Raw genomic sequence first — 26,299 nt, 5'->3', positions numbered from 1 at the left:
CTGGGTATCTCCATGGATGGTCGATACCCCGATTTCTTCCCTCACCGTTCACATCACCGGTTTGTAATCCACATGTTGGCGGGTGGTGAAATGCCGCTCCTGGGGAGCACGGTCCATCGACACTCCGCCACCAGGATCGTAATATTCCTGACGCACTTCCAGACGTCCGGTCGAGACCGTCATCGAGCCATCAAGGGGGCTTCTTCCATTTGCTCGTGCAGTTGGAGGAATGCTAAGCTCCGGCTGAGCCGGGGCCTGGAGAGGGTCACCAGGGAAATTGATTCCGCTGGTTCCTCCACAGAGGCTGTCATGTGGAAGGAAGAGAGGGAACCCTCTTTGGGGGCTACCACAGTCTCTTCGCCTTCCAAAGGCAACGCGCTCTCAGTAGTCAATCCCTGCATGCTGGTAGACATCAGGGATCCACAAAACGGATGAAGGATGGTACTGGACCACGATCAAACCGAAGATAGAATAATGAGAATCCGCATAATGTAAGGAACCTCAAAGGACTCGAAATATAGCAACTGATTTCAGTTCTTTTATTTCATAAACTTCAACGATCACAATACACGCAATGCGGATTCTGACTTTCCCGGGCTTGAGGTGTCGCTTATACGGACAATCCAGCCCCTCCCCGAACTCCCAAGCGCAATTCCCACGGCAGAGCGAAAAACAAGCTTCAAACGCATAAGATAAGTGCAGCGAGGTTAAAGACAGCAACCATCCCGGGCACGCAGCCCAGAACGTGGAATTCGCCAAGGTCAGGAGAGCGGAGCAGAAACTAACCCCCAACCTTACAATCAGCACAGTTTGCGTATATTTCACTGTTTTCAGATTTCCTGTTTGTTTTCCCTCAAGGCTTCAAAATTTCCAAAAATGTTACTTCTTTGGGATGGCAAGACAGAAATAAACTGCTGAAGAAGTGGATTAAATTCCATGAAATAGGAGTACACTGGGATACTTGCCCTATTTACATGAAATATTTGCTGAATGTCACCACTCCATTATGGACTTTCAGGACATTTACTGTTGCCCTATATTTGAGTGAGACCAGTTGGCAATTTTAATTCCTGTTCAAAAAATTTTTTACCAAGCAAACCAACTGCCTAGTAATTAGTGCATATAGTGGTTAACAGTTCTTCCTCTTTTCCAAGGTTTTTGTTGTGAATTGTAATGACTAAACTCTTTGCCCATGCAGGATTTTAGATTCTACAAGAACCTCTTTGGCTCAGAGGTATAGCACCTCCTCCACATATGTTGAAGTCCCAAATTTCATACTCTGCATGATGAAGCTGAAATGTCACAGCTGGACAAGACTTCCACCAGTCAGAGCAAATCATTCTAGGCTGGACGGAGCATTGTTCTTGCACAGAGGCTCAGTTTATGTCAACTCTAGCTTTTGGCCTATCATAATCTGAGTTATTCTAAGAACACACCAAAGAAACAGAAGACAGGAAAGTGGTTTAGGATGGAAAGGGATACGGTAGACGGCAACCCAGGCTTCAGCTGGAAAGGATGGCATATTAACAACAACAATAACATTGACACATAATACACCAGACATCACAGTGATAAAGGAAAAGAAAGTGACCATCATCAACATAACAATACCTGGTGATAACAGGTTTGTTGGGAAAAAAACTTGAGGAGGTCATTAAATATCACAATTTGAAAATCGAGATCCAGTGACTATGGCACAAACCAGCTGAGGTTGTCCCAGTGATAATCAGCTCCCTGGACGCCATTCTGAGAACACTAGAGCAGCATTTGAAATATCTTCAAATTGACAAAATCAAAATTAGTCCGATTCAGAAGGCAGTCCTACTGGGATCTGCACAAATACTACGCTTATACATTACAATGTGTTAGGCCTCTGGATGATTCTGTAATTCAATTTGTTGTCAAATCCCTGGACTGCAGACAGTGTATATGTATTTGGGAATATACACATCTGTATTATTCAGAGTGTGTTTTGGACTTATGCATTAAATGAGGATTATTGACACACACACACACACACACACACACACACACACACACACACACACACACACAGAGGGGAGGGGGAGCACCTCCCATGATGAGGCCTGGAAAAATCTTACTTGGTCTTAAGTAAACTGATCCCATACAGCATAGTTCCAACTCTCCAATGAACAATTTGCCCTGTAGAGTACAAGGATTAGTGGGCTTGTGTGACATGGAGGAATGAAAGTGGTTTAGGATTTCTAAGGTTACACAACACAGCTGCTGTCGGAGGATGTCTGGAAAAAATTGAAAAGGGCTTTGCTGGCTTTTTAAAGGCCCTGCTATCAAGATTTGCAGAGGGTGAATTCTTATTTTCTTGCTTCTGCCCCTTCTCTGATATTTTAAAGTGTTTATGGATTTTTGAAGAAGCCTTTGAAAGTGCTCCACTGCAAATAGTCTGGAAGAATTTTTCCTAGACTCTTCCTTATCCCCCAACCATTCACCTTCCTCTCTATCTGAGTCCATTGCTTAGGATCTAGTAGAGCATGATTCTTCAAGATCTACTTCAGAGTCACAAGGAAATGGCAAGTCTTTCCTAAAGCCTTTTTACCGGAGAAAGGTTGAATGAGATGAACTGGAGTCCTCCTGATCACTGTCTGAAGGAGAAGAGGAAGGACGATCTGTGGCTTCTCTTGTCAGCTCTTGATCTTGTTCTCCCTCGTGCCTCTGGATACAAGGCTTCTTCTTGCATGGGAGGAAGGGCAGACAGCCCTGCTTTTGTCTGCTGTGCTAAAAACAGCCTTGTTGTAGGCAAAGTATCAGCACCCCCCGCCCCCCCGAAGGGCCTGCTGGAGTAGGGATGCCAAGATCGAAGGGATAACCCTAGAATTTGCTGCAAATTCGGGGGGGCACACCTGCTGCTTCCTGCTCTGGCCTTTCCTGCTAAAAACGCAGCCTGTAGGCCACTCTGCCAATTTGTTATCTTTATGGTGTTTGGTCAGGGCTCCATTCCCCCATTTCCCCAAATGTGCCCCACCTGGAAAAGCTGGAGTTGATTATAGTTGGATTTCATTCTGGCAGTTGCAGTATCTCTGTGGTTTAATTCTTATACTGTTGGAGTTGAAGGGCCTGGGAGGTCCACAACCATCTTCGATATGATCACAGGCAAATTGATAGGGCTTAAGTTTGGCTCCAGTGTACTAGTGTGATCTGCCCTAGCCCCCTCTGTGATATCTTTTTGGCCTGATGCTCCAGGCTTAGGGGACTTAACCTTGATCCTCTTCTCTTTTTTGCCCTATGAAGCTCCCAAAGGAACTGACACCAATGACGAGGCAGCCTTCTGATCCAACAGGATCAGATAAGTTCTTTTTATCTTTTTGTTCAGTAGAGTACTGATTCAAATGACCAGTCTGAACTGAAAGGCTATCAGAGCCAGCCCCTACAGTCCAGAAGACTAGCAAAATTTGCATAGCCCTGCCTGAACAGTTGGAGGTGTGACCTAACCAGCCAGGATGACGAAGTCCCACTGAAGGAGAAGCATAATGTGAATCTTGTTAAGACACAGGTGATACTGGTCAGAAACACTGAGGTCATGTAGAGTATTGTGATTTCCACATTTGAGATTTTCAGGGGACCCTTACTTATATTTAAGCGTCTAGGGCTTATACTGGACCCAACATTATTGCTAGAGAAGCAAGATAATTTATTTGCAAAAATGCTTTCATTTGTCTTTGCTTAGTTTGGAAGATATGCTCTTTTTTGTGACCTGGCTGATGGGCCTCAGAGATCTGTAACCTTGAGGTTAGAATACTGTAATATTAAATGGGCATGCCTCTGAAGTCAATACAGAAATTTCAGCTGATACAGGATGCTGCAGCTCTTTTATTATTGGCAACTAGGTGGAATATGACTATTACTCTTATTCTGAAGTCATTCCATGGTTACCAGTTAGAAGGTTCAATTCAAAGTAGTTATCATCTGGGGCCAGTCACAAACTCTCAACCTAACCTGCTTCAAAGAGTTGTTATGACGATAAAATGGAGGAGAGGATAACGATATACACCATCTTGGGTCCCCACTGGAGAGAAAGGTGGGGCATAAAATAAATAAATAAAAATACATACTATACTGTATTATTGCATCATTCTGATCTTGTAATCTTGTATGCACCGAACAGTTTTAGTGCATTGTTTAATTTTCTGTTCTACTTTTATTGTATTATACAGTTCTTATTTCATAGTTTTTAACTGTGTGATGAACAAATAGTGAGAAAGGTAGACTATAAATAAAATAAATAAATATGAAGCAATGAAGGCCTGGACTAGAACTACATCAATTTAGTCTTGCAAAAAAGTTAAACATGTAGCTGAACTGTTGGTGTAACTTCCATTGGATTCTATTGAAGGGGGAGGGGGGATTTCTTCATGATAGTATCAAGAAATGTTGATGTTCCAAGTCTACTTCCTTCCAAAAGAGATGATGGTGATTTATATTAAGTATTTAGTTGTTCAAAGTTCTTCACATACCTTCAGACTGGTTTAATATTATCCTAAACATTGCATAAGGAAAGATGAGTGATTTGCCTAAGGCAATGCTGATGAATCAATAACAAATGCTTCTTAACTTGTAACTCACTTTTTCAGCCACATACTACCCCAGCTCCATATGCACTCTTGCAAAATGTTCTTGAAATGTGCCAAGTTATTTTCTCTCATCTAGAAGAGCCCTTAAAAACCACAGACTTCAAGTAAGTACCAAGGCTTCACTCACCGAAGTGCAACGCCAATCTTGCAGAAGAAGAAAGTACAAAACAAATCACTTTATAAAAATGTTTTCCTTACCTTCTCCTGCCTGGAGTACGCTGTCCATGCTATGTGGCGAAGCAGCAAGTTGTGGAAAAGTGGCATCTGCACCATCAAGTACATTGGTACTGGAGATTCAAAGAAACAGAAAAACAAATGAAACATTCACCTGAATGTGCCTAGTCAAGTTTATTAAAGGCATGCTTCCACCTTTAATATCACTGAGATAGATCCAACCATCTTTTCTGCTGATGAAAAAGGGAATAAGGATTCCCAAAGACCAGTCAAAGAGGGAATGACAGGGAATCCTGGGACCTACATGTACAAAAGCCATGTAGGTCAGGGGCTGTAGTAAGGAGAGGAACTGGATTGAGTGAAAAAGTTGATTGAATCCAAGTTGGTTAGTTGGATGGAAGTGATTGCAATGAATAAGACACAAATAAATTATATATTTTGGATTAAAACTTTGAGAGCCAGAACAAATATTACAGAAAAGCAGGGAAGCAGAAGTTATTGTAAAGTAATGTATCAGCAATACAGCATGTGTCATTTCTGTTATAAAATGTATAGGGTTACTCTCAGATCTCATCCTTGGCAAGGCTCACTAACTCAGACCTCAGTAGGGCTGAAATCCATGAAATCCATGAGGAGTGTCCCCAAAATGGGGTAGGTCGTCAGATTAGCACTCTAGAATGTGTTGGAGAACCTTCTGGCAGCAGGCCACATCTCCTGAACCAAATATGTTACATTTGTAACATATAAAAAATATGTTACATGTGTAAACTAAATTTCTAGTTCTATCTCTGCTTTTAAATGTTTAACTGTTTTTATATTGTCATTTTATATGCTGTACACGGCCCAGAGCCCTTCGGGGATGGGGCGGTATAAAAGCCTAATAAATAAATAAATAAATAAATAAAAATTTGTAGTGTTTAACAAATGTGGAAATAGCTTCCCAGGTAGCTGCCTTACATATTTCATCAACCATTGTATATTTTGACAAGGCTGCATTAGTGGCTGCACTATGAGTTGAATGGGCCATTACACTGGTAGGATTGGGGGTTTGTAAGCCTCTACAATGCAGAATTTTGAGGTGGAGCTGATAGCTGCCTTGGACACTGCTCTCCCTAAATTGGGGGGACTGATCAAAATTAATAGGAAATAGGATTGCCTGATATTTGGGGTTCTTTTAAGGAAAATTCTCAGTGCCCTCCTAACATCTAGAGTGTGTGCCATGCTCTTTCTCTTGGATAAGAAGGGTGTGGAGAGAACATCAAGAGACATAGCTCTTGAGAGATATGACATTTTGCAGCTGCTTTTGGTTTGAAGGTTGGATCAGTCCTCAGGACCACCTTGTCCTGATGAAACATGTAGAAGCCTCGTTTGATGGATAGTGCCCTGAGTCCAATGCACGTCTGGCCGAAGTTACTGTCACTAAGAAGATGGTCTTCATTCTGAGTTATTTTAGACCTATCTCGCAAATTGGTTCAAAGGAGGTTTGGTTGAAGCTGTTAGGACTGTACGCAGTTTCCATGAGGGAAAATGGTGTATAGGTGGTGGATCAATCTGGGATACATCTTTGAGGAACCACAGCACATAAGAATGTTTTGCGATGCTGTCCCCTCTATGCAGTGGTAGTACTGTCCCCAGGACTGCTGTTAGTCTTCGCAAGGTGTTGCCACCTAAACCTGTAGCATGTCCCGTTTGTACAAATTCTAGGACCACAATGATGGAAGGTATATGAGTGTCTATCTTCTTCCTTCTGGACCAGTTTATGAAGGCCTTTCAGCTGGTATTATAAATCCTATTAGAAGAAGGTCTACAAGAGGCCAAAACAGTGTCAATTACTTGTATTGAATACTTTAGTTTCTAGAGTTTGGACTTCTCACTTTCCATGCAAGTTGAACCACTGCGGATCTGGGTGGAGTATTTGTGCCTGCTGGAGAATTGGTTGGAAGGTGCAGGGAGGGCTCCAGGGACATTTCCTTGAGAGACGAGAACCATGGGCCAGTATGGAGGTACTACAATGACTGTGGCATCCAACAAGCTGATTCTTTTCAGTAGTTTTGGCAACACCAGCACTGATGGGAAGACATATAAGAGACCTTTGGGCCACAGGGAGGTAAGGGCATCTGTTGCTTCCACCTGTGGTGGTAACATCTGGTGAAGAAGCTGCTGATCTGTTTGTTCTCTGGAGAGGCAAAGAGGTCCAGGCTCGGCTGCCCATAGTGGTCTGTAATCAATTTGAATAGAGACTTGTGGAGAGACCATTTCAACTCTAGTACATCCCTTCAACTCAACCAATCCACAATGATGTTGAGAACTCCTTTCATGTGCTCCACTGGAAGGGATAGTAGGTTGTTTTCAGCCCTGTAGTCCCCTTCATTGTTCACATACATTCTTGTAGACATGTTGTCCATCCTTGCAAGGAGATGACTATGGCAAATGAGGTTTTGGAAGTGAATCATAGTGTCGAAGTTGACTCTGACCTCCAGCTGATTAATGGGGAGTTTGGATTCTGAAGGTGACCATTTTCTCTGAGTGTATTGGTTGTCCAACAATGCTCCCCAGTCTAAGAGACTTGCATCTGTGAACATTAGGATTTGAGGGTGAATGTGGAAGACTGTCTCCTTCCATAGATGGTTCCGACACGTCCACCATCATAGGGGCTCCTTGATTCCCTTACGAATGTAAATGGACTGAAAACCCCACCCGCAATACAACGCAGTGAACCACACCTTTGCATAGCAAGTTCCACCCAAACACTTACTGACTGATTCCTCACCCTGGGACATGGACAATATACCCCACTAAACTTTCTCTTCTCACTAGACACAGTGTGAAACAGCCTTCTCTCTCTGTGATACACCTCTGAAGCAGTCACAGATGCAGGTGAAATGTTAGAAACAAGTTCTACCAGACCACGGCCACACAGCCCAAAAAGCCCACAACAACCAGTTGGAAAATATTCCTTGTTTTGTTGCTTAGGCAGCAACAGGGTAATCAATGCCCCCCTCCCCCATCTGTTTGGGGTGGCAGAAATCAACATCTTTCAGAATATCAAAAGTCTAAAAATGGAGTGTTTACTGCGAGTAGATTCTTTTCAGTCTTTATAAACCTTCATAAAGCTATTAATCTAATTTTTAAAATTTGAAACAAGAGCTATTTTTGGAGCCAAAACCACTGGAAAAGTCAACATAAAACTATTAGTTTTTAAGAAAAAACATCTAACATTATAAGTTGGCAGAGCTTCACAAGCAAAATGAGCCACAGAACAGGCACCTGCTGCCTACTCAGAGAATAATATCCCCCAATGGTGAGGCAAATGTTGTCTAGCCCTCTGTTTGTCCCATCCCAATGACAACTATAATCACTTCACTTCTGTACTGGACTAGTTTCCTTTCGAAATCCCTACTCTTTACCTCAATATGAGACTAGACTGGGGTAAAATCAATAGATTGGAGAAAATGTTTAATAGCTTCTTTACTACACAGTGTAAGTGGTTGTACTTTGGAGATGTGGTTTACTAATGTACCATAACAATATCCTATAAGAAAAAGGTTGTAGAGCCACCTTATACATTGGGGGGGGGGGGCACTTTTGCAAATTTCACCCCAGAATACCGATACATGATTTAAAGTCCAAGTGCACCTGTTAACAACAACACTTACGAAACCACTGTGTTCGTTGAGACAATGTATTCTACTTCTTTGGTCCATGGGTTCATGAAACTGAACCAACAACTCTTCAGTGTAATAAAAGATCCATCTTTGACTTTAAACTTGTAACAATTAGTATTAATTTTTTCTCTCGACTGTAAAACTGAAAGAGAAGAAAAATCAGTACATCCATGTGGTTTCCTAACAGTCATGTGAGCTATTGTCTAGGCTTGCATGTTAATTTACTTCTGAACCTTCACAGTATGTCAGATTTCTTAAAGAATCATCTACTGTTACAATTAAACTGCTAAGGTACAGGTTTTTCCCATTTTCAATCTATACATGGAATTTTAACCTAATCAAAAGTACCCTAAGGGTGAAAAATAGATTTGATACTGATTTGACACTTACAGGATAATTGTTTGCCATAAAACATCTTACCTTGGCGATGACATTCTGCCAGATGTCCTATATCATCTTGATGGAAATATTCATAACAGGAAGTACCTAGAAGTTCTTGTGGTAAGTATGCCAAAATGGCAGTTGCCCTAAAATGAGTAAAAAAGCTGTTGATTTTTTATTGCAAAACTCTAAAATATTCAACTATAAAATAAATAAATACACATGTCGTGCTCCTGTGGCTTTAAGAGCACATGAGGCAAAGCTTTTCATGTGTTACCACTTTCTAGATTCTACAGATCAAGTTGTTGTTAAAGAAGTAGAACCAGCAGTCCTATACATACGTGCACACACATAAAGTTAACAGCTTTGTTATCAAGAATGGCCAATGAATCTGCCTTACTCAGAAGGCAATCTCCTCTCTCTCAGCCACCAAATCCCTGTATCTTACTCCCCACTCTCCAGCCAGCCTTCAGCAACTGCCATGCTTCTGACAGCCAGTGTTGACAGCTGACATCATCTTCAGGTATCTTCCTCCTGCTCAGCCTGCCTTGAGCTGTTGGGAGTCAGCTGTGCTGGAGGACTCACAGAGCAGCTGGCCTTCTAGTCTGTGGAGAGGGTCCTGCCAGGCATGGGGACTCGTGCCATGATATTTCCCATGGCATGGGGTTTGGTTGCTGTGGATTCCTCATGGTAGAGCCACAGCAAAGCAATATACTTGAGTATCTGATACATTTGATTAACTGGGAAGCACTTCCCCTTAAGTGCCAGATTTTTAAAAAATTATGGTATAAAGTAAGATTTTACAGTATATGTGGAAGTTACATATTCCATATTTCATTCTAAAGATCAATTTAAAAATATATCATGCCTAAATCAAAGAGCACATATTGGAACTGTAATTTGGCAGAAAAGGTCACAGCAGCACTACCTGTAACACTTCCCAGCATATCTTTTGACAACCCCACCCATGCTCAGTACAGCCCCAATTATGATGCAAAGTCTGATTAATTTTCATTGCCAATTCTTGAGGTATGACTGATAAATCCAACTAATACAAATGAGAAATATATATTCTACGTACACTGAAAGTAAGGAATGGGCTTTTAAGCTCATGCTCCTGGTCCATTTATACATAGGGCATCAAATGTGAACTGCGCTCTGGGCAAACAGGGCCACCTACTTAAATTTTTGTGGGGCAGGAGAACATCAATGAGAAGTACTCTAAATGCAGCCACAGGACTAAAGCCTTACACCCACACTCTTACTAAAGGTATGTGGGAACCAGCCTTTGCTAATGTTACACAATTGATGAAAGAGATAAAATAAAATTTGTTTCAACTGAAATAAATTTTCTGAAATTGATACTTATTTGTTGGATAATATGCTATTGATTTTAGCTTTGGGGGAGACTTTTTGTATTTTTTTTCCTTTTCTTGTCAAGTAACAGCTGGCAATACCAGTAAACCTAGTAAAGTGGTATTAAGTATTTTTAAATCTTCCTGTTAAAAATCAATACTAAGATTCTTTGAGCAAAGGAGGAATCAAAAAGGGCTGGTCACTCATATGTTACCCTTCTCCTCTCTAAACCTCATTTTCAACCCCCTAGCCCAGGGGTAGGGAACCTGCGGCTCTCCAGATGTTCAGGAACTACAATTCCCATCAGCCTCTGTCAGCATGGCCAACTGGCCATGCTGGTAGGGGCTGATGGGAATTGTAGTTCCTGAACATCTGGAGAGCCGCAGGTTCCCTACCCCTGCCCTAGCCCTACCAAAAGGCATTATCAACTCCAATGATTTGATCATTTGATGATTATATGGAAAGAAACAAGTTCAGAGGAGGGGTCAGATAGGTGGAATCAAAATGTATCCCCAATACAGATATGAAATAACATATAGCACATGACCACTTATTTCATGGCCATAAATGCAATTCACAGTGTCCTGCATTTTAGACACTATTTATATTTAGCCCATTCAAACACTTATGAAATTAATTTTATGTATGCATGTGTTGCCTCCCTTCTTTGCCCTCCAATTTGCTTTTCCACTGCCAGAACTATGTGTTGGCATGAAAATGTCTTCCATGCGAATATGCTTATATCAGTAGGTTTTTGGGTACCATCTGCTTTAGCAGCTGTATTTCAGATAATTCTGGAGAGGCTTTGCTAAGTATTTTCAGTTTAGCTACTGGCATAATACTTCAACTCATTTATGAAATTGCTCAAGGAAATAAAGAACAAGATATGCATCCCAGAGGTTTAAAGATTTGAGGTTTAAAGCTTCTGTCTTTCACTAAATCTGAATTAGTTGCTATGGCTGAATTCATTGTAGGCCAGAAAATAGGTACATTCTCAGTGCTATTGTAAATGATACAGCACCCCAGGACTATGAGACAAGCAATGTAGAGTATATAGGCACTTACAACACGTGCTGGTCTTCAGCACTGACTGACTAATTCTCATATAGCACTGGCATGGGTCAAACTGTAAATGCTATCAAGCAACAGCAAGTACAGTAATTCTCCAGTATTTAGATATTTACAGACACAAAGAGCTACAAATAACCTTTTTTTTGTTTTTACACAGAACTCTCTTGAGATTGTGGGTGATTTCATTACGCATTCACTAAAACACACCCACTCACTTTGTTGGAGGAAGTAACCCCCAACAGGCTAAGAACATTAACTGCCATGTTAAAGCACAGAACTTCTGTTAAAATCTCAAATTTCCAAGTAAGGAATTGCCATGGAATGGATTCAACAACACATCAGCAAAAAGTACTGAAGTGGACCTTTCCTTTGATCTCTTCCCACAGCAAGTCCTCTTTTGCCCTGGGAAAGTAAATTCCTAGGGTCATAAGACTAACAACCACACAGGCTGAGAGGTTGTGCTGAGAAAGTGGGATGGGTAGAAAATGCCTAGAAACATTTGTGTGTGTGTGTGTGGGGGGGGGGGGGGGGATCATTTCTCCCTCTGCACCCAGCATTTTATTTTTCCAGTGGAAAAAAACCAGAAATGTTGGTTAACACTACAAAAAAAACCTCTATGAAATATTTTATCTTTGGGGATGACAGAAATGTTTTTTAAGATCTTTGCATAGATCTTGTACTACATACAAGAGTTTGTTATCCAAATGCAATTTGTCTTTCTGTGAACATGAGGCTGCTTCTGCCCATATAATATACTTAGTGTACAGTAAAACTTTTATTTTCTATTTTAACTACTAATTTTTCTATTTTTTTTTTTTACTATCTTGTAAATGGCAAAAACAAAGATACACACAGTAAGGGTGCAACAGCTGGCACCTTTCAAGTACTGGTTATAGTTGCAATTTTGCATACAGTAAAAATAAAACCTATATCAAAGAGTAGACTGTTATATTCTAAATTATAAATGATGCATTTTAAGTTGTTAAGTTAAAGCATTAAATAAGTTTAGGGTGGATAAGAAAATAATCAATGCATTCATTTCAATTCCCTGGCCCCCAAATTTTGAACCAAGAAAAAAACAAAAAGAAAAAGAAAGAAAAAAACAAAAAAAAGGAAACTTCTGGTTTTTATTTCAAGATTTCAACATTTCTGGAAATCCCACATCTCCGGGGAAGGATGCAAATCACCATCTTATCTCTTTGACAGTTATATGAGTCAAAGACAGAAAGGTTTCATTTCTTTACCTACCAGAATTTCGTGTGTTTTTAAATTTCCCTTTCCTTTCCTAAGACTAGGCAATAGATGTTTCTTCATCAGTCCTCTTTGGTGACCACCTCCATTCAAAATTCACATATTCATTTTGTCTCCACAGTAATAGAGGACAAGGGCTAACACATTTGATTCTGGAACACTGTGGGCTTAATCTAACAGGGTACCGTAGCTTTGAAGCTCCTGGGAGAGGCCAAAACAGTTTATGCTATGTTGGCTAGGGGAGAAGGAATGTGAAGCTAGGCTGTGGTAACCTAATGTTTTGAACAAAATTATAAGATAATTATACAACCAACAATGTGTCAGTATTGTAAAGCAACCATTAAATGTTGTATCATAGTATTAAAATTTAGAGTAATAAATATGCATCATGAATGGCACACAAATATGCAGTTCTAGTACACATATTTCATAGAAACCTAATTTCTGCTTTGAACCAACTATCTTGCAGGCTACAGAATAAACATCAGCACCAAACTGTTGCCCTTGGTACCATAAAGGAAAGATGCCATTCTTACCTCTGATCTACAAATACAAATTTCCCATCAATTGCATGTCGAGAAACATATTCTGTCGGCTTAACCCTTATCTCTCCATTCACTGGCTGAGGAACTACATGAGGATGCAACCGTCCAATTGCAACGAGACAGCTTAAGTTACAGCCTTCATTATCAGGCTCATTGTCTTCGTCTAGTCCCATTTTTGTTGGTGGCCAGCTTTTTAAATATCCTGTGCTATGGATGGTGCAAAAGCTTTTTCGGTCTGCTACAAAAGGGGGAAAAAGGTTTTTGTTATTAGTACTGCATTGAAAAGGGGAAAGCTTGAGAGGCTCATTACATAAAATCCCCCCAAGGGACATTGCAAGCATCCAAAGAAACCTTATTAGGTTGGATCCAGCAAGAGGCGTAGCTGGGCCAAACTGTGCCCGGTGCACAGTCTATTTTTTCCGCCCCCCATGCCTCCCCCGTGGCACCCCCCTTCCCCCACTTACCTTGGTTCCTTTTCTTTTCCTAGAACTTTTTCAGGCTAGAAAAAAGGTCTATTCGCAGTTCAGGCTTAAAAACGGCCTGATGGGAACTATACTTCCCAGGAGACCTTGTGAGTCCCAAGGTCTCCTGGGAATTCTACTGTGAACAGGGCTTTTTTTCAGCCTGAAAAAGTTCTAGGAAAAGGAAAGGAACTAAGGTAAGTGTGGGAAGGGGGGTGGGAGTGGGACGCTGCAAGGGGAGTGGGGGAGGGGCCTGGAGGCGATTTTCCACCCCCCCAGGCTTGCGCCCGGTGCATGGCCCCCCCTTCCCCCTTGTAGCTCCGCCACTGGATCCAGCAATACCTGGTGACAAGGATGACAACTTTTTCCCAAGCTTCCCTCCCCCCCGAAGTCCTTTTAAACACTGGGGAAGTTAATACCCAGGCTCACATTGCCCTTGTTTAGTATACAGTTATATGAGTCAGAAGTTTGCAGTAGGGAAGAGGTGCAATCCTTCCTTCCTCCTCTTATATATTATTTATTTAACAATCTGAGAAATGGCTTAAGTCAGGGTTTTTTTTCAGACATATGGAGCTGCATCTTTACAATAACTTATTAGAGATTAAATAAACATTTTATTGACAGAAATGCTATTGGTACCTTTCTTCTTAGAACAGGTAGAAGAAAAGTCTTTGTCTTCTACTTTCACGGATGGTCTATTGCATTTCATCCTACAAAAGAATGAGCGTCTTGCTCCAGAGCACAGCCGTGATGGCCCAGGTGTTATATCTGTCTTAACTGGAAGCCCAGCTGCATGAAAAAAATGCAAAATGGTAAATATATTCTCATGTACACATGCACATATACCAAGGCACAAATCATAGAAGCACTTCACATGCTCACTTTTTGCATCAATGAGCCTTTCCCGGGGCGCAGTATCAGAAGACGAAAGCTGCTCCTTAACTTTGGCAATGTCCTTAGGATGAAGGTAGTCAAACAAACTTTGACCAATCAGATCATTCTGTTCAGAGAGTTATAAAACACAAGTTACATTATTACAGTGTAAGATGTATGTACTGCGTTTTCTGGTGCTTTAAATAATGAACTGACAACAGAATAAGACTGCTCTTTATCCAACAAAATTTTTTACTTTACTCCACACCCTCCAAAAAATCAAATAGAAAAGAATGACTGTGCAATTCAAAGGGGGAGGATGTGAAGCCCCATTGGAAGCAGTGAAAGAAGTGTGCTGGCTCCTGTCACACCAGTGCCATGCAAGGTGGCATGGATGGCAGCACAGAGAGACTTACCCCGATGGCAGGGCATTGCTGAACAGGAACAACATTGTTCCTGTGCTGCAGGAGGTTGCACCATCATTCTGGACCTGGAGCTAAGTTTAGTTGGATCTCAAAGGACTTTCAGCCCAGGAACACTTCCTACGCTGGCAGCCGCCTTGCACCACCAAAAAGTGTAGCATGCGTCAGTCTTCCTTATGTGATTTTTCAGGCAACTGTGAGGGGGTTCTGTTTTTACCCCTTCCCATGTCACCTGAAACCCCACTGGAGCCATCGTGGGTATGCTGCTGCACCACCTTCCCCAGCCACCACTATACCTCCCACATCCCTTTGGCATGGGCTGTCTGTTCAAACACAGCTTCTATGTTCACCATTTATCAAAACAACACACTTCTTAAAAGGATCCGATCTTTTATCATTCACTTGTCCAGGAAAAATACCTGACTGTAGTTGAGAATCTTGAAAACCGATTCTGAAACAAACAGTATCTTTCCTCTGTCACAACCCACAACAAAGAGAAAGCCATCTGCTGCCTAATTGGGAGACAGAAGGTAACTGTTTAATTACATATATTTAAAATTTGTAACATGCATTATAATCTGCATTTGAGCTTAACTGGGTTAGCATGTGATAAAATAAATAAAAATTACCTTCTGTTGGACTCCTGATTACCTTGACTGTAGGAATAATGCAAAGATGAATTCACTGGGTGTCTTCATTAAATTTCTAATCTGACATGATTACATTTAGACACCTACAATATGTTTACTTAAAGTGGGCAATTATGCTTGGCTTTATATTCATTTTTTTAATTTCCCTCACAAAAGCAGATTCAAAAGCTATGGAAAATCTGGGGATTGGGGGGTGGGGGAGAAGAAAAATAGAGGTCAATTCACAAAATAAGGGCAATTGGTTGGATCCAACCAGCTTTTCCACTGGTAAAAATGGGAATGGGAGGTCACCTTTCATTATGAAAAAGGGCTGTGCTGGGAATCATGAGACCTGCATTGCCAAAATTCATATACTGGAGATGTAATAATGAGGAGAAATGGGTAAGACTGAGCAAAAATGCTGGCTAAATCTAAACCAATTCTTCTCTCCTTAATGCAAGGGCATTCTGATACCTGCCCCCCTCTTCCCCCACCCAATTATCTCCCACATGGCTGGAATTGTTCATAGTAGCAATGGCTGGGCAGAGATTAACAGTCAGACAAATCAATGGTCAGTTCTGACAAAAACAGAAAGATTCCTAATCTTTCAGTTTGGAGGAACACATTTGTACCCCTCAAAACACAAGTCATCTAGCTACTTTTTTGTGGTCATTGTTCTGGAAGTCCTCTTCCAGTGTAAGGAGTTTTTCTCCAGCTTAAGTGGTTCTTTGTTCCTTCCACTTAAGTTGGCTTTGATCATGGAAGGTACCTATGGATCTTTATCCCCTACTCCACTCCAGCCCCGTGACCTTTGAAAAGCGGGTGCTGTAGACTGACAGAATGTATATAGAAAGTGGCCAAGTAGCACAGAATAAGGAAAGGGAATCAGGTAAGACTATCTTTCTAGCTTGCTTTGCCATGCTTCCTCTGACAATAGAAGAGGAAGGTGGGACAAGTAATTCCAATCAATTCTTCCCCTATTCATTGCAGCTCCCACCATCGAATGGTATTCTGGCCATAGGACTCTCCTGATTTCCAGCACCAGATTTACAGTAGTCACAAGGAGACACTGAAGAGAACGTAGGAATGATATGTCTTTACAAGTCCTGATGTGCTTGCAGTTGTAGGATCCAAGTCATGGTACTGGGAAGCCTATTCAATTCTTAGACTGGTACTGTTAACATATGTGCTTATTACAGACAGTTATACAGAAGAGACCCATAACTAGAAAAGGGTAAGGTCTTTCCTTGTAATAACTACCTTTTAAGTTGAAGAAACTGTTGGTCAATGTCACATACAAGGAAATCGTTCTGTGCATAAAAGAATCTTTCTTCACTCTACAATTTACACACTCATACCTGCCCTGAAACTTTCTATGGTTATCTTTTAAAATTAACACATACCCTAAGTATAAGATGTTTTAATTCATCATCTGATAGAAAAGCAGGTTTGTAGTTTGCTTCAGTATATGGGTTTGTGGCACCTTAAACAGGGGGAGAAAGTTAAATTAAATAATGTTATATGCAATGTATGTCATTCTCATGTGTACAGTCATTTTCAGGCTGCTTAGACCACTGTGTTTTAATGCTCAGAATAATGCATCACAGAGCCCTTTGGGGATGGGGCGGTATAAAAATCCAAATAAATAAATAAATAAATTATCAGCACTACGTCTAATAGTAAAATTGGTGCTTATACCTATCACAAAAACAGCAAAATGTCACCCACAAACTGAAGAGAGTCCAAAAATATGACCCCTGTACCTTACAAAAAGGAAAAAGAAGTCCCCTCATGGTCTGATGAGGATGGAGCATATTCCAAAGGCATGAAATGTTGACACAGCTGAAAGTTATTCCAATGTATTTCTTTTTTAATTTGCCCAATAAATGTTTAACACATCCTTTCTCTGTCCTTACAACCACCCTCGAAGGGATGTTACACTGAGAAAGAATGACTGGCCCAAGTTTGCCCAGTGAATTTCACGACAAGCAGGAATTTGAAACTAGGTGTCACTTGGCCTAGTGCAGCACTGCAACTACTATACCACTCTTGAAAATACTGGGTTGTATCCACTTAGCTAAGAATGGGACATTCCTTCGCTGTAAGGAGACTTGGAAGGGAAGGGGTGGTAGGATACAACCCATTATCTCGGTAATTCACACACAGGTCTTTGAACTCTCAAAATATTAAGTATTCACCCTAATAGCAGTAACAGCTCCTTTAACACTTACCACGTAATGTCTTCATATGCTGAACAGCCATTCTCAGTACTGTAAGCTTATCTAATTTTCTGGACATAGCGTTGCAAGTCGGCACTAAAGAGGCCAGTTCATCAATAAAACTGTTCATTTTATCACGTCGTCTTTTTTCAATTTGACTATGAGCCTCCCTAAATGAGAATGAAAGCAAAACAAACATAAAAGATAAAAATCTAGTTGCCCAGTGATTCATTGAAGACCTCAACTGGATGCATAAAGGTCTGTTTATGAGATAGCCATTCATTTAACTGGCTTTGGATGTGATCTGAAATTAATTAGGAAGAAGAGAACTCTGGGTGACCTGATGATCTTGATTATGTTCCAGCTAATGTGGGGGGAAGGGCAGTTGACATACAAGCCATGATATAATCTGAAGTAGGAAATAGCCTTTGAAATAAGTTTCAGAGGAGCTATGGAGGGCACCGGATGTATTAATATAGTCTAGAATTCCCTATTCCTGTTAATATATTAGTTCACACACCAGGGACCATTGACCTCTGAAAGAACTTCACCAGCTGCAAAGTAAAATGGAAATCAAGTGGCACTGTTAAGACTAATCATGTTCATTTCAGCTTTTGTGAGTTCAGACCATACTTTCTTAGGTACATCAGCAAAATGAAGCATACCACCTTCCTTTCTAGCAAGTTAGAAGTCACTCCTCATTTTCTGCCACATTTTATATTGAAGGAATGCTGAAGTGGTCTTGACAGCTTCTGAACTGTATTTTCACAAACTGTGGAAGAGGCCTGGACCATATGGATGTTGACTGACGGTTCAGGGAATGGTGAGATTGAAAGAATATATAATGTATCTCAGTTGAACGGTCATCTTCTTACCTGTTTCCTGGATAACAGCTGTCACAGTCATCAGGCATAACATTAACCCTGTGTCTTAATGTACTCTAAAGCTGTGGTACAGTCCCTTAATAAACTGCTCTGTAATATGGCTCTCCATTGTATTATCCCTCCTCTGTAAAGGTATTCTACTCCTAATCTTTGGGCTTGTTTTTTGTTAAATAGCAGCTCACCCGTGATACTGGAGATGGTTGCAGAATTCTTGGGAAAGGTTCTGGTACGCTGATCCTCCCCTGAACTTCAGATTTTTGAACCATTTGTTTGTTTTCGATTCTGTATTTTATTAATGCCTATTAAAGGTTTACTATTATTATTATTATAAGTATAAAATATGGCTCTCAATTGATATTTACACTTTATATTTAGCCTAAAAATCACTGCCTTCTCTGACACCTTGAGTCTCTTTATCCTACATGTAAAGTTGGAAACAGCAAGAAGAGACAAGTAGCCTGGGTTGCTCAACACCCTTTAAGTAGAAGCTGCCAGAAGTGAACACAACTTGTGCTGGAAGAATGCAAAGTCAGATATGTTATAATATCTAGTTTCATGCAGGTGAAAGAACCAAATGATGCAAAATGCTCGCATTCTATTTAAAATACAAATACATCCCATGGGTGTAAAGTCACTGAATTGGATCTAGGGCCCTTTCCGCACAGGCGGTAAAGAGCGCCCCAGGGACGCGAAAAATAGCGTCCCTGGGGAGGGGTTCGCATGGCCGCCACCGCTGCATGGCAGCAGCGCCAGCCTTGCAACCCCCGAGCGGCGCGAAGACGCTGCTTCCAAACCTCGCTCCCCCAGCGAGGTTTTTCAGAAGCAGTGTCTTCCAACCGGTCTGCGACTCCAGAGCCGTCGCTCCAGCCTGCGGGGGCGTGTCCCCTGGCCTCTGCGACGAGCTGGAAGCCAGGAGACAAAATAAGTGTTCAGCGATGGCGCAGCCTGTGCAAAGGCTGCGCCGCTGCCTGCCGCCCTCCTGGGACCGTCCGTGCAAATGGTCCTAGAGGGGGTGTCGGCATTGTATATGCCGACACCCCCCCTCACCGTTGCAGTGCAGAAAGGGCCTAGGATTCCACTGACAGAAAACAAGTGTTAGATCCAATCTACAGCTTCCCAATGAAAATAAACTGAAGACATTCCATTTTGGGCACACATCCAAAAAGGCTGAACATATCTCATTTAAAACCCAGCCCGTCCCTGTTAATTGAATTATTTTTTAAAAAAAATCATAAATATTTTACCTGGCATTTTTAATTCTACCTTGCTGATCTGTATACTCCAACCTAGTGAAGAGCAAAATGACATCAGTCAAGCCTTCATAACAATTAACTTCATAACAATTCTAGAATATCTCCATTTATTCATATAAATCTAATGCAACATTAAGTTTAGAGCATTAAGTTTTTTACATGCACTGACAGGGAATCCAAACAGCTCAAAAACCTGTGCAAGTCCCGTGGGATTTTTAATTTTTTTTCTTTCAGCAACACTTCCTAATGACATCCCACAATCCTTTAGTTTCAAAACCAATTTGTCATGTGGCACAGGGGATTGTTGTTGAAGAAACTTAAATTAAAAACCCTTGGACATTCAAAACTGGATATGATGTTCTTTGGATTCCAGCCATTAAACACTTAAATTTCAGAAGGCTCACAATTGAGTATTTTCTCATCAAGATTAGCATTGTTCCCACATAAAAGATCAGATCCTTTACTGGGATTATCCTGGCTCTTATATTCCTTGGATTCTCACAGACTTCTGTTATACAAAGTACACTCAGAACTAGCAGAATTTACACTTTTATTTCTGAAATACAGTGAGTTAAACAATAAATACCTTCCATGTTGATCATCTTTGTCTGTATCCATACCTTCCCTAGAAAAAACAACAACAAAAGTCAATAGGTAGAAGTGAATAAGAAAGTGATATACTTATCACTTTTCAAGCCATAAGCAGTTAATCAAACAGACGTAACAGTTACTTCCAGAAATAAACAGGACTGACTTGCCAGGTACAGCTATCTTCACTAAAATGCTCTTGTACACACACACAGAAACACAATCCATGTCTGAACCAGGCTATTTTTAATCCACTGATCCTTAAAGAAAATGGACCAGAATGAAAATTCAGTAAGGGTCAAAGTACATAGTATAACCAACACATGGCAACATCTGCACATCTCATTTCCTTTCCATAATGTCTAATCTAGCTATTAAGGTACATACTGCATAAAAATTTCAACAGACGGGAACAGTGAACATTTCTCTTCTTTAGTTTGAATTACTGTGTGTGCTACAACTCCCAAACTTCACCCTTAAGTTGAAATCTGTCTTGTTTTGCTGATGGACATGGACTTGTGCAAGACTTCTATTTCCATGGGTTCAGTGACCCCCATCCCACCCCCAAACAGGATTACAAGAGTGTAGCAGGCTGCAGTGGAAAGAGAGGAGTGGGAAAATTCTTCAGTGATCATAGTACATAGGATTCAACCCTAAGTTCCAGCAACTCACCTACCATTTTAGATGTACAGGACTTCCTAAGTACTTTTTGTCAGCACCCCACACTGAACTACACTGTCAGATATGTCTTATATAAAACCAGGGTAACGGATTCCACAGCCAATTAACGTCTCCCTCCCTGAGTCCTTGGTGTCGGAGAGAAAGAACTGAAGGGAACAGTCTCCACTTTGGAGATGTGGCAGCCAGTTATCCCAGTTTTACATCTAGAGTACATGTGAGAAATTAACTGATGCAGTTAATAATTTTTGACAGAATACATGCCGTGTGGTGTGCAGTGCAAAAAAGGTGAATGAATTAATTCTACATTGGCCACTTTTACTTTTTAAGGGGCCAATGTAGAATTAATTCATTCACCTCTTCTTTTTTGCACTGCACATCACACGGCATGTATTCTGTCAAAAATTATTAACTGCATCAGTTAATTTTTCAAGAAGAAGAAAAACAGATGAAAAAGAGCCCGAGGCAGGTATTATTTTTACTTCTTCACTTTGAATAGTGTTAAGAGTTCATTGATGATAGGACAACCTAGCGTACAGTGCAACTTAAGCACTCTTCTCAGTCTACTTAAGTAACTTTTAGGATGGATTTGGGGAGACAATACTGAGATTTTGAGGTTAATTTTTGAGTTTATATTATCAATGTCCCTCTATATGTAAATGTTGGTTATGTAACCTGCCTTGTTATTTTTATTTCTTTGTATTCAAAACAGAAATACAGAAAAAAAGCAAACCACTGCTGAAGATACATTCATTGACCCACAGTCAAAGAAAAGAGAAGGAACTCTTAAGCTTTTCCTCAGGGAACACTACGGTGATTCTCCAGTGTGTGGAAGAAGACAGGAATCTATTCACCCTCAAATTTCCTCATTTCATAAGTGTTCATTTATCACTATATCTAATACTGAACTGAGAGGACTATGCCAATCACAGAAACCGCAAAACCAGGTCACACATAGGAAATGAAGTTTTCAAAATACATCCTTGGAAGACTCCCTAGAGATGGAAGCAAATATGACTGTAAACTAATACAAAGAAAGGAGGAGTGGCTGGAGAACCAAAATGGTCTGATGAAGACTAAGTAATGTTTAGAGACATAGAATGCTGAGATCAGCTGCCATTCATTTAAATGAAGGTGGGAAATGAAAGTCTGCATGGAAATGCATCAAAGTGCTCAAGCCCCTGAGAGGTGAAAGAAAGGGTGTGTTTTTCTCATTGCAACTTCTAAAAGTTGCAATGAGAAAAACACACCCTTTGGTGTGTTTTGGGGTGTGTTTTTCTCATTGCAACTTCTAAAAAGTTCCCCAGCTTCTGTCCTCATAATTTGCAATTTCTCCATCATCTTAAACAATTCCACACCACAGAATTGCGGGATACCAAACAAAAGACAGCAGGTTGGAGCCAAAAAAGAAAAAAGGAGAAGGCACTCACTTTCTTCTCCCTCCTCCCAGCAACCATCTCTGAAAAGCTGATGCTGGCAATCACCAGATCTACATGGACAAATAGCCATATACCCAAGTAGGTTGCAGTAAAGAGAGGAACACACTGACACTGCCCAGTGAAACCTCTTGCAACAACACCAACAGTCTCCTGCACTAACAGAAATGCTATCATCCAACGATGAAGATGTGCCAATTTTGACAACTCTCCCTCCTCATAAAGCCCCCTGGGCTGTGAAGTCCTTTGTTAACATGGATCCCATGACTTTCAGCATGAGCTTTCCACAGGTCTGAAGGGATGTGACCATGCATAAGGTGTCTTAATGAGTCATCTTATGATAAATCAAAGTGACTACAATATGTAGAGACTTATGAAGTTTTTATTGCTACCCTTCCCCTACAAAGTTCTTCAGGGGTTGAAATAACATTAGAAGGAAACACTACAGAAAAATATGGCAACTGGAAACGTGAAAATTTGAGGTTTCTTTAAAGCACCCCCACCCCCCACCCCCAATACAACTGGTAGGACTCAAAAGTGATTTCTCTAAGGAGGACTTCTCCCAGCACAATGGAACTTTCCCTCACCTCCCTTCCAGCTACTGCCAGCAACAAAAGATTAAACAGCCCTTTATTGGGAATAATGGTGTGCCCACATTTGGAATCCTGCATATAATTCTGGTCATTGCATATCAAATTGGTATTGCAGAGCTGGAAGAGGCACAGAAGAGGGCAACCAAGTTGGTTCACGTAGTGGAGCACCTTTTCTGTGTGGAAAAACTAAAGAGTCTAGGACATATAAGGTAGAAAAAAAGATCACTTATGACATTTTGCATGGGATAAAAAAGGCAGAGAAAACTATTTCTCTCTTCCCCATAATATTACCGCTCAGGACACTCAATAAAACTGATGGGCAATAGATTCAGGTCAGAAACAAGGAAATACTTCTTTACAAGTAGTTAAGTTGTGGAACTCACTGCCAGTGGATGTAATGATGGCCACAGCATGGATGGCTTTAAAAGGGGATTAGCCAGATTCTTGTATAACAAGAATCACTGGCTTCAGCCATAGTGGGTGAAGGGAAACCTCCTATACAGAGGCAGTAAACTATAATACCTACTGCTAGGAGCAAACATTAGGGAAAGGCCTCTACCTCTACACCTTATTTGTTGGCTCTCCAGGACAGTTGGATGGTCAGTGTGTGATAAAGGATGCTAGACTAGTTGGACCACTTATACTTGACCACTGAACTCCCAGGACACTACTTTTGGAAACCAAGAACTCTCAGGAACAAAAAGTACATGTGAAACATTTGGGATGGAGTGGATCTGCAGTGTGTGGCATGTTTGCAAGTGTGAAAAATGATAAAAAAAAATCCAACCTACCCCTTCAACTGGTGAAAAATAACCCTAGGATTTAATACAACTAATTAAAATATCCAACTATTCTCTAAAACTAACCTACATGATAAAGAACATAAGAACCACCATACTGGTTCAAAGCAAAGGCCCATCAAATTCAACTATCTATTCACACAATGTCCAAACAGTTAACTCTAGGAAGTTCATGAACTTGAGACAATATTCTACAAGATTATGGTAAAATTAAGAGAAACTGTTAACAAAGATATCTTTGCATACCTCTGCCAAAGGTGATATGAACACTCAACTCCTCTCTCTACCATCAAACGGATGTGTTGGAAGTGATGTGTAGGAACTTATACCCCTCCCCCCACTCCAAAAGAAAGAGGAAATTAAGAGGTGTAAGGGCTCCATGTTCATGACTGTACTCAGAACTCTCTGGATATAACTTGGACTGCTGAACTCCAGGGATTTCCAACAATTACAGCTTCCATATCTGTGGAAGCCTATTTTCAACGTTGAGATTGTTCACTACTATAATGTGAGGCAGATTTGAAACAGCAGGATGCACAATATTTTACAGTATTTGCTTAAAGTAATTGCATAACTTTTAAGCATATTTTCCCAAGTACTTTAAAAATGTATTTTATCTGTTTATGCCCTTTACAGCCCCAACCAAGGGGGCGGGGGTGTCTGCTGCTGGAGGCATCACAGGGCTGCACACTGTGCCCAGGCCACATCCATGGTGGGTGGCTGCCCAGCCCTCCTTGGCACTCGAACATAGCGCACAGCACTGCACCAGCATTCCTGTGCCCCTGCCGCTGGTGAAGTGGGGGCAGTCTGGAGGCATGGTCAGGGGAGAACCCAACACTAGTCAGCTTTCACCTGGCCACTGTCTCATCAACACTGTCGGCCAGGCTTTAGGATTTATACCACCCTTTTAGTGGCACAAGTCCTTTAAGCCCAATGGGGGTTTTCTAGCGGCAGGGAGGCTTTTTTGTGTTTTTTGCCTCCCCGCGCCGCTGGAAAGACCGCTTGGGAATGGCAGGGCGGAGAGGCCATGGTGCCATGCCCAGATGCTCGGTCCTTTGGATGGGGCTGCCCGTCCATTAACTAATCAAATAGCATTTAATAAACTGAAGCATGATCTCTTGAGTTGTTTGTATATAGTCAAGCACTTTAATAGAATTTTTTATCCCAATTTTTGTACTTACTCAAAAGAAAAGCCATCAAGTCTGAAAAGAGAGAAAATATTATGCTGTATTTACAAAGGAAAGACAATGGTTCATTATACATTTTAAATTCTACTGATCAAGTATACTGTTACCCTGTCTTTTTGACAAATATCTCAGGGTTGTCCTAATGATAACTTGTCCTAATGATATCTACAGCATGATTCAATTTATCTGACTTGACACTCAAACTTGTTAAGAGGAAGCATGGCTTTCTCACATACTATACAGTAACAGGTTTACCACTAAGTGGAATCAGACAAGCAGCAGCATCCATCCCCAGCTTTAGAGTGCTGGTGATTGTATTTGCATTCTACATTTTCCAATGTAATGACATTTAAAATGTGTAATTTGAATAGACAATTCTGATTTCAAAATATGTCTAGAACAGAGAATGAAGAAATGCATTTTATTTTCATTTTAGCATATTAATAAACAGTCACACATTTTTTCCTAATAAAGGCAAATGTGGAGGGAGGAGGGAGAATCGCAATAATTTTCACCAAACAAGCAAGTTATGTGCAAAGTGTGTTCATTTTTACCTGAAACCCAACTCTCTCCAAACAAGGATGTTATATTTGTGATTACCATGGGTTAATAGTCCATCATGCCACTTTTTACAAGTTAAGTAAGACTTTCCACTTCTACTAAAAAAACATAGGGTTGGATCCCATGCTTCTTTTCTGCTAGAGAAAGAGGCCTTCCACCTGCAGTAGAGGTTTTGCTGATACAAGAAACAGAAGGGGGAATTTCAACTGCTTCTTCCTCCTCACTGCAGCACCCATTTTGCTTAGATTTTGGTTCATCAACTTCTCTGGCATCAGTTCTTCAGGTCTCACAGCAAGCTACTGGGAGAAAGCAGGAAAAATCTACCACTGCCTTCCGCTAGCATGATCTAGCATCCAACCCACAGAATAAGTAAAGTAATCCTGCAATATGAAGAAAAATATTGGAAGGGTCATATTAATGGGTAATTACTTACTGATAATCAGTAGAACTTCCTTTCCTTTTCCTATTATAATCCATTCCTGAAGTACTAAGAGAACTAGAGATTATGTCAGTAGGACCTGGTGACATAAAATCACTGATTGTAGAAGAAATATCCATCCTTTGGTCAGCCATTTGATTGCCTATAATTACCAGGAGAGAAAAAAATCATGGCTGTTAATTTACTGAATTAATTACCAAAAGCAAAACAAACAACACATTTATTT

At 40.8% G+C, this 26,299-nt stretch overlaps 1 protein-coding gene across 1 annotated transcript in view; it reads right to left on the bottom strand.

Annotated features, from left to right (window-relative positions):
- ARNTL (aryl hydrocarbon receptor nuclear translocator like) overlaps nucleotides 1–26,299 on the bottom strand; it is a 67,731-nt gene that overhangs the window by 15,620 nt on the left and 25,812 nt on the right. The window contains exons 3-15 of the mRNA XM_048487037.1: nucleotides 26,068–26,215; nucleotides 25,068–25,088; nucleotides 20,378–20,416; nucleotides 19,783–19,824; nucleotides 17,667–17,824; nucleotides 16,839–16,918; nucleotides 15,226–15,318; nucleotides 14,394–14,511; nucleotides 14,151–14,300; nucleotides 13,042–13,288; nucleotides 8,867–8,973; nucleotides 8,438–8,588; nucleotides 4,806–4,894 (exon numbers count right to left, since the gene is read on the bottom strand). Coding sequence (XP_048342994.1) covers nucleotides 4,806–4,894; nucleotides 8,438–8,588; nucleotides 8,867–8,973; nucleotides 13,042–13,288; nucleotides 14,151–14,300; nucleotides 14,394–14,511; nucleotides 15,226–15,318; nucleotides 16,839–16,918; nucleotides 17,667–17,824; nucleotides 19,783–19,824; nucleotides 20,378–20,416; nucleotides 25,068–25,088; nucleotides 26,068–26,207 — 1,435 coding nt within the window. The 5' untranslated portion in view covers nucleotides 26,208–26,215. The remainder of the gene's footprint in view (nucleotides 1–4,805; nucleotides 4,895–8,437; nucleotides 8,589–8,866; nucleotides 8,974–13,041; nucleotides 13,289–14,150; nucleotides 14,301–14,393; nucleotides 14,512–15,225; nucleotides 15,319–16,838; nucleotides 16,919–17,666; nucleotides 17,825–19,782; nucleotides 19,825–20,377; nucleotides 20,417–25,067; nucleotides 25,089–26,067; nucleotides 26,216–26,299) is intronic.

Source organism: Sphaerodactylus townsendi, linkage group LG02 (genome assembly GCF_021028975.2).
Source record: "Sphaerodactylus townsendi isolate TG3544 linkage group LG02, MPM_Stown_v2.3, whole genome shotgun sequence".
NCBI classification, from domain to species: Eukaryota; Metazoa; Chordata; class Lepidosauria; order Squamata; family Sphaerodactylidae; genus Sphaerodactylus; species Sphaerodactylus townsendi.
Note: the sequence above shows the minus strand (reverse complement) of the source record. Positions and strands in the feature narration are given on the sequence as shown.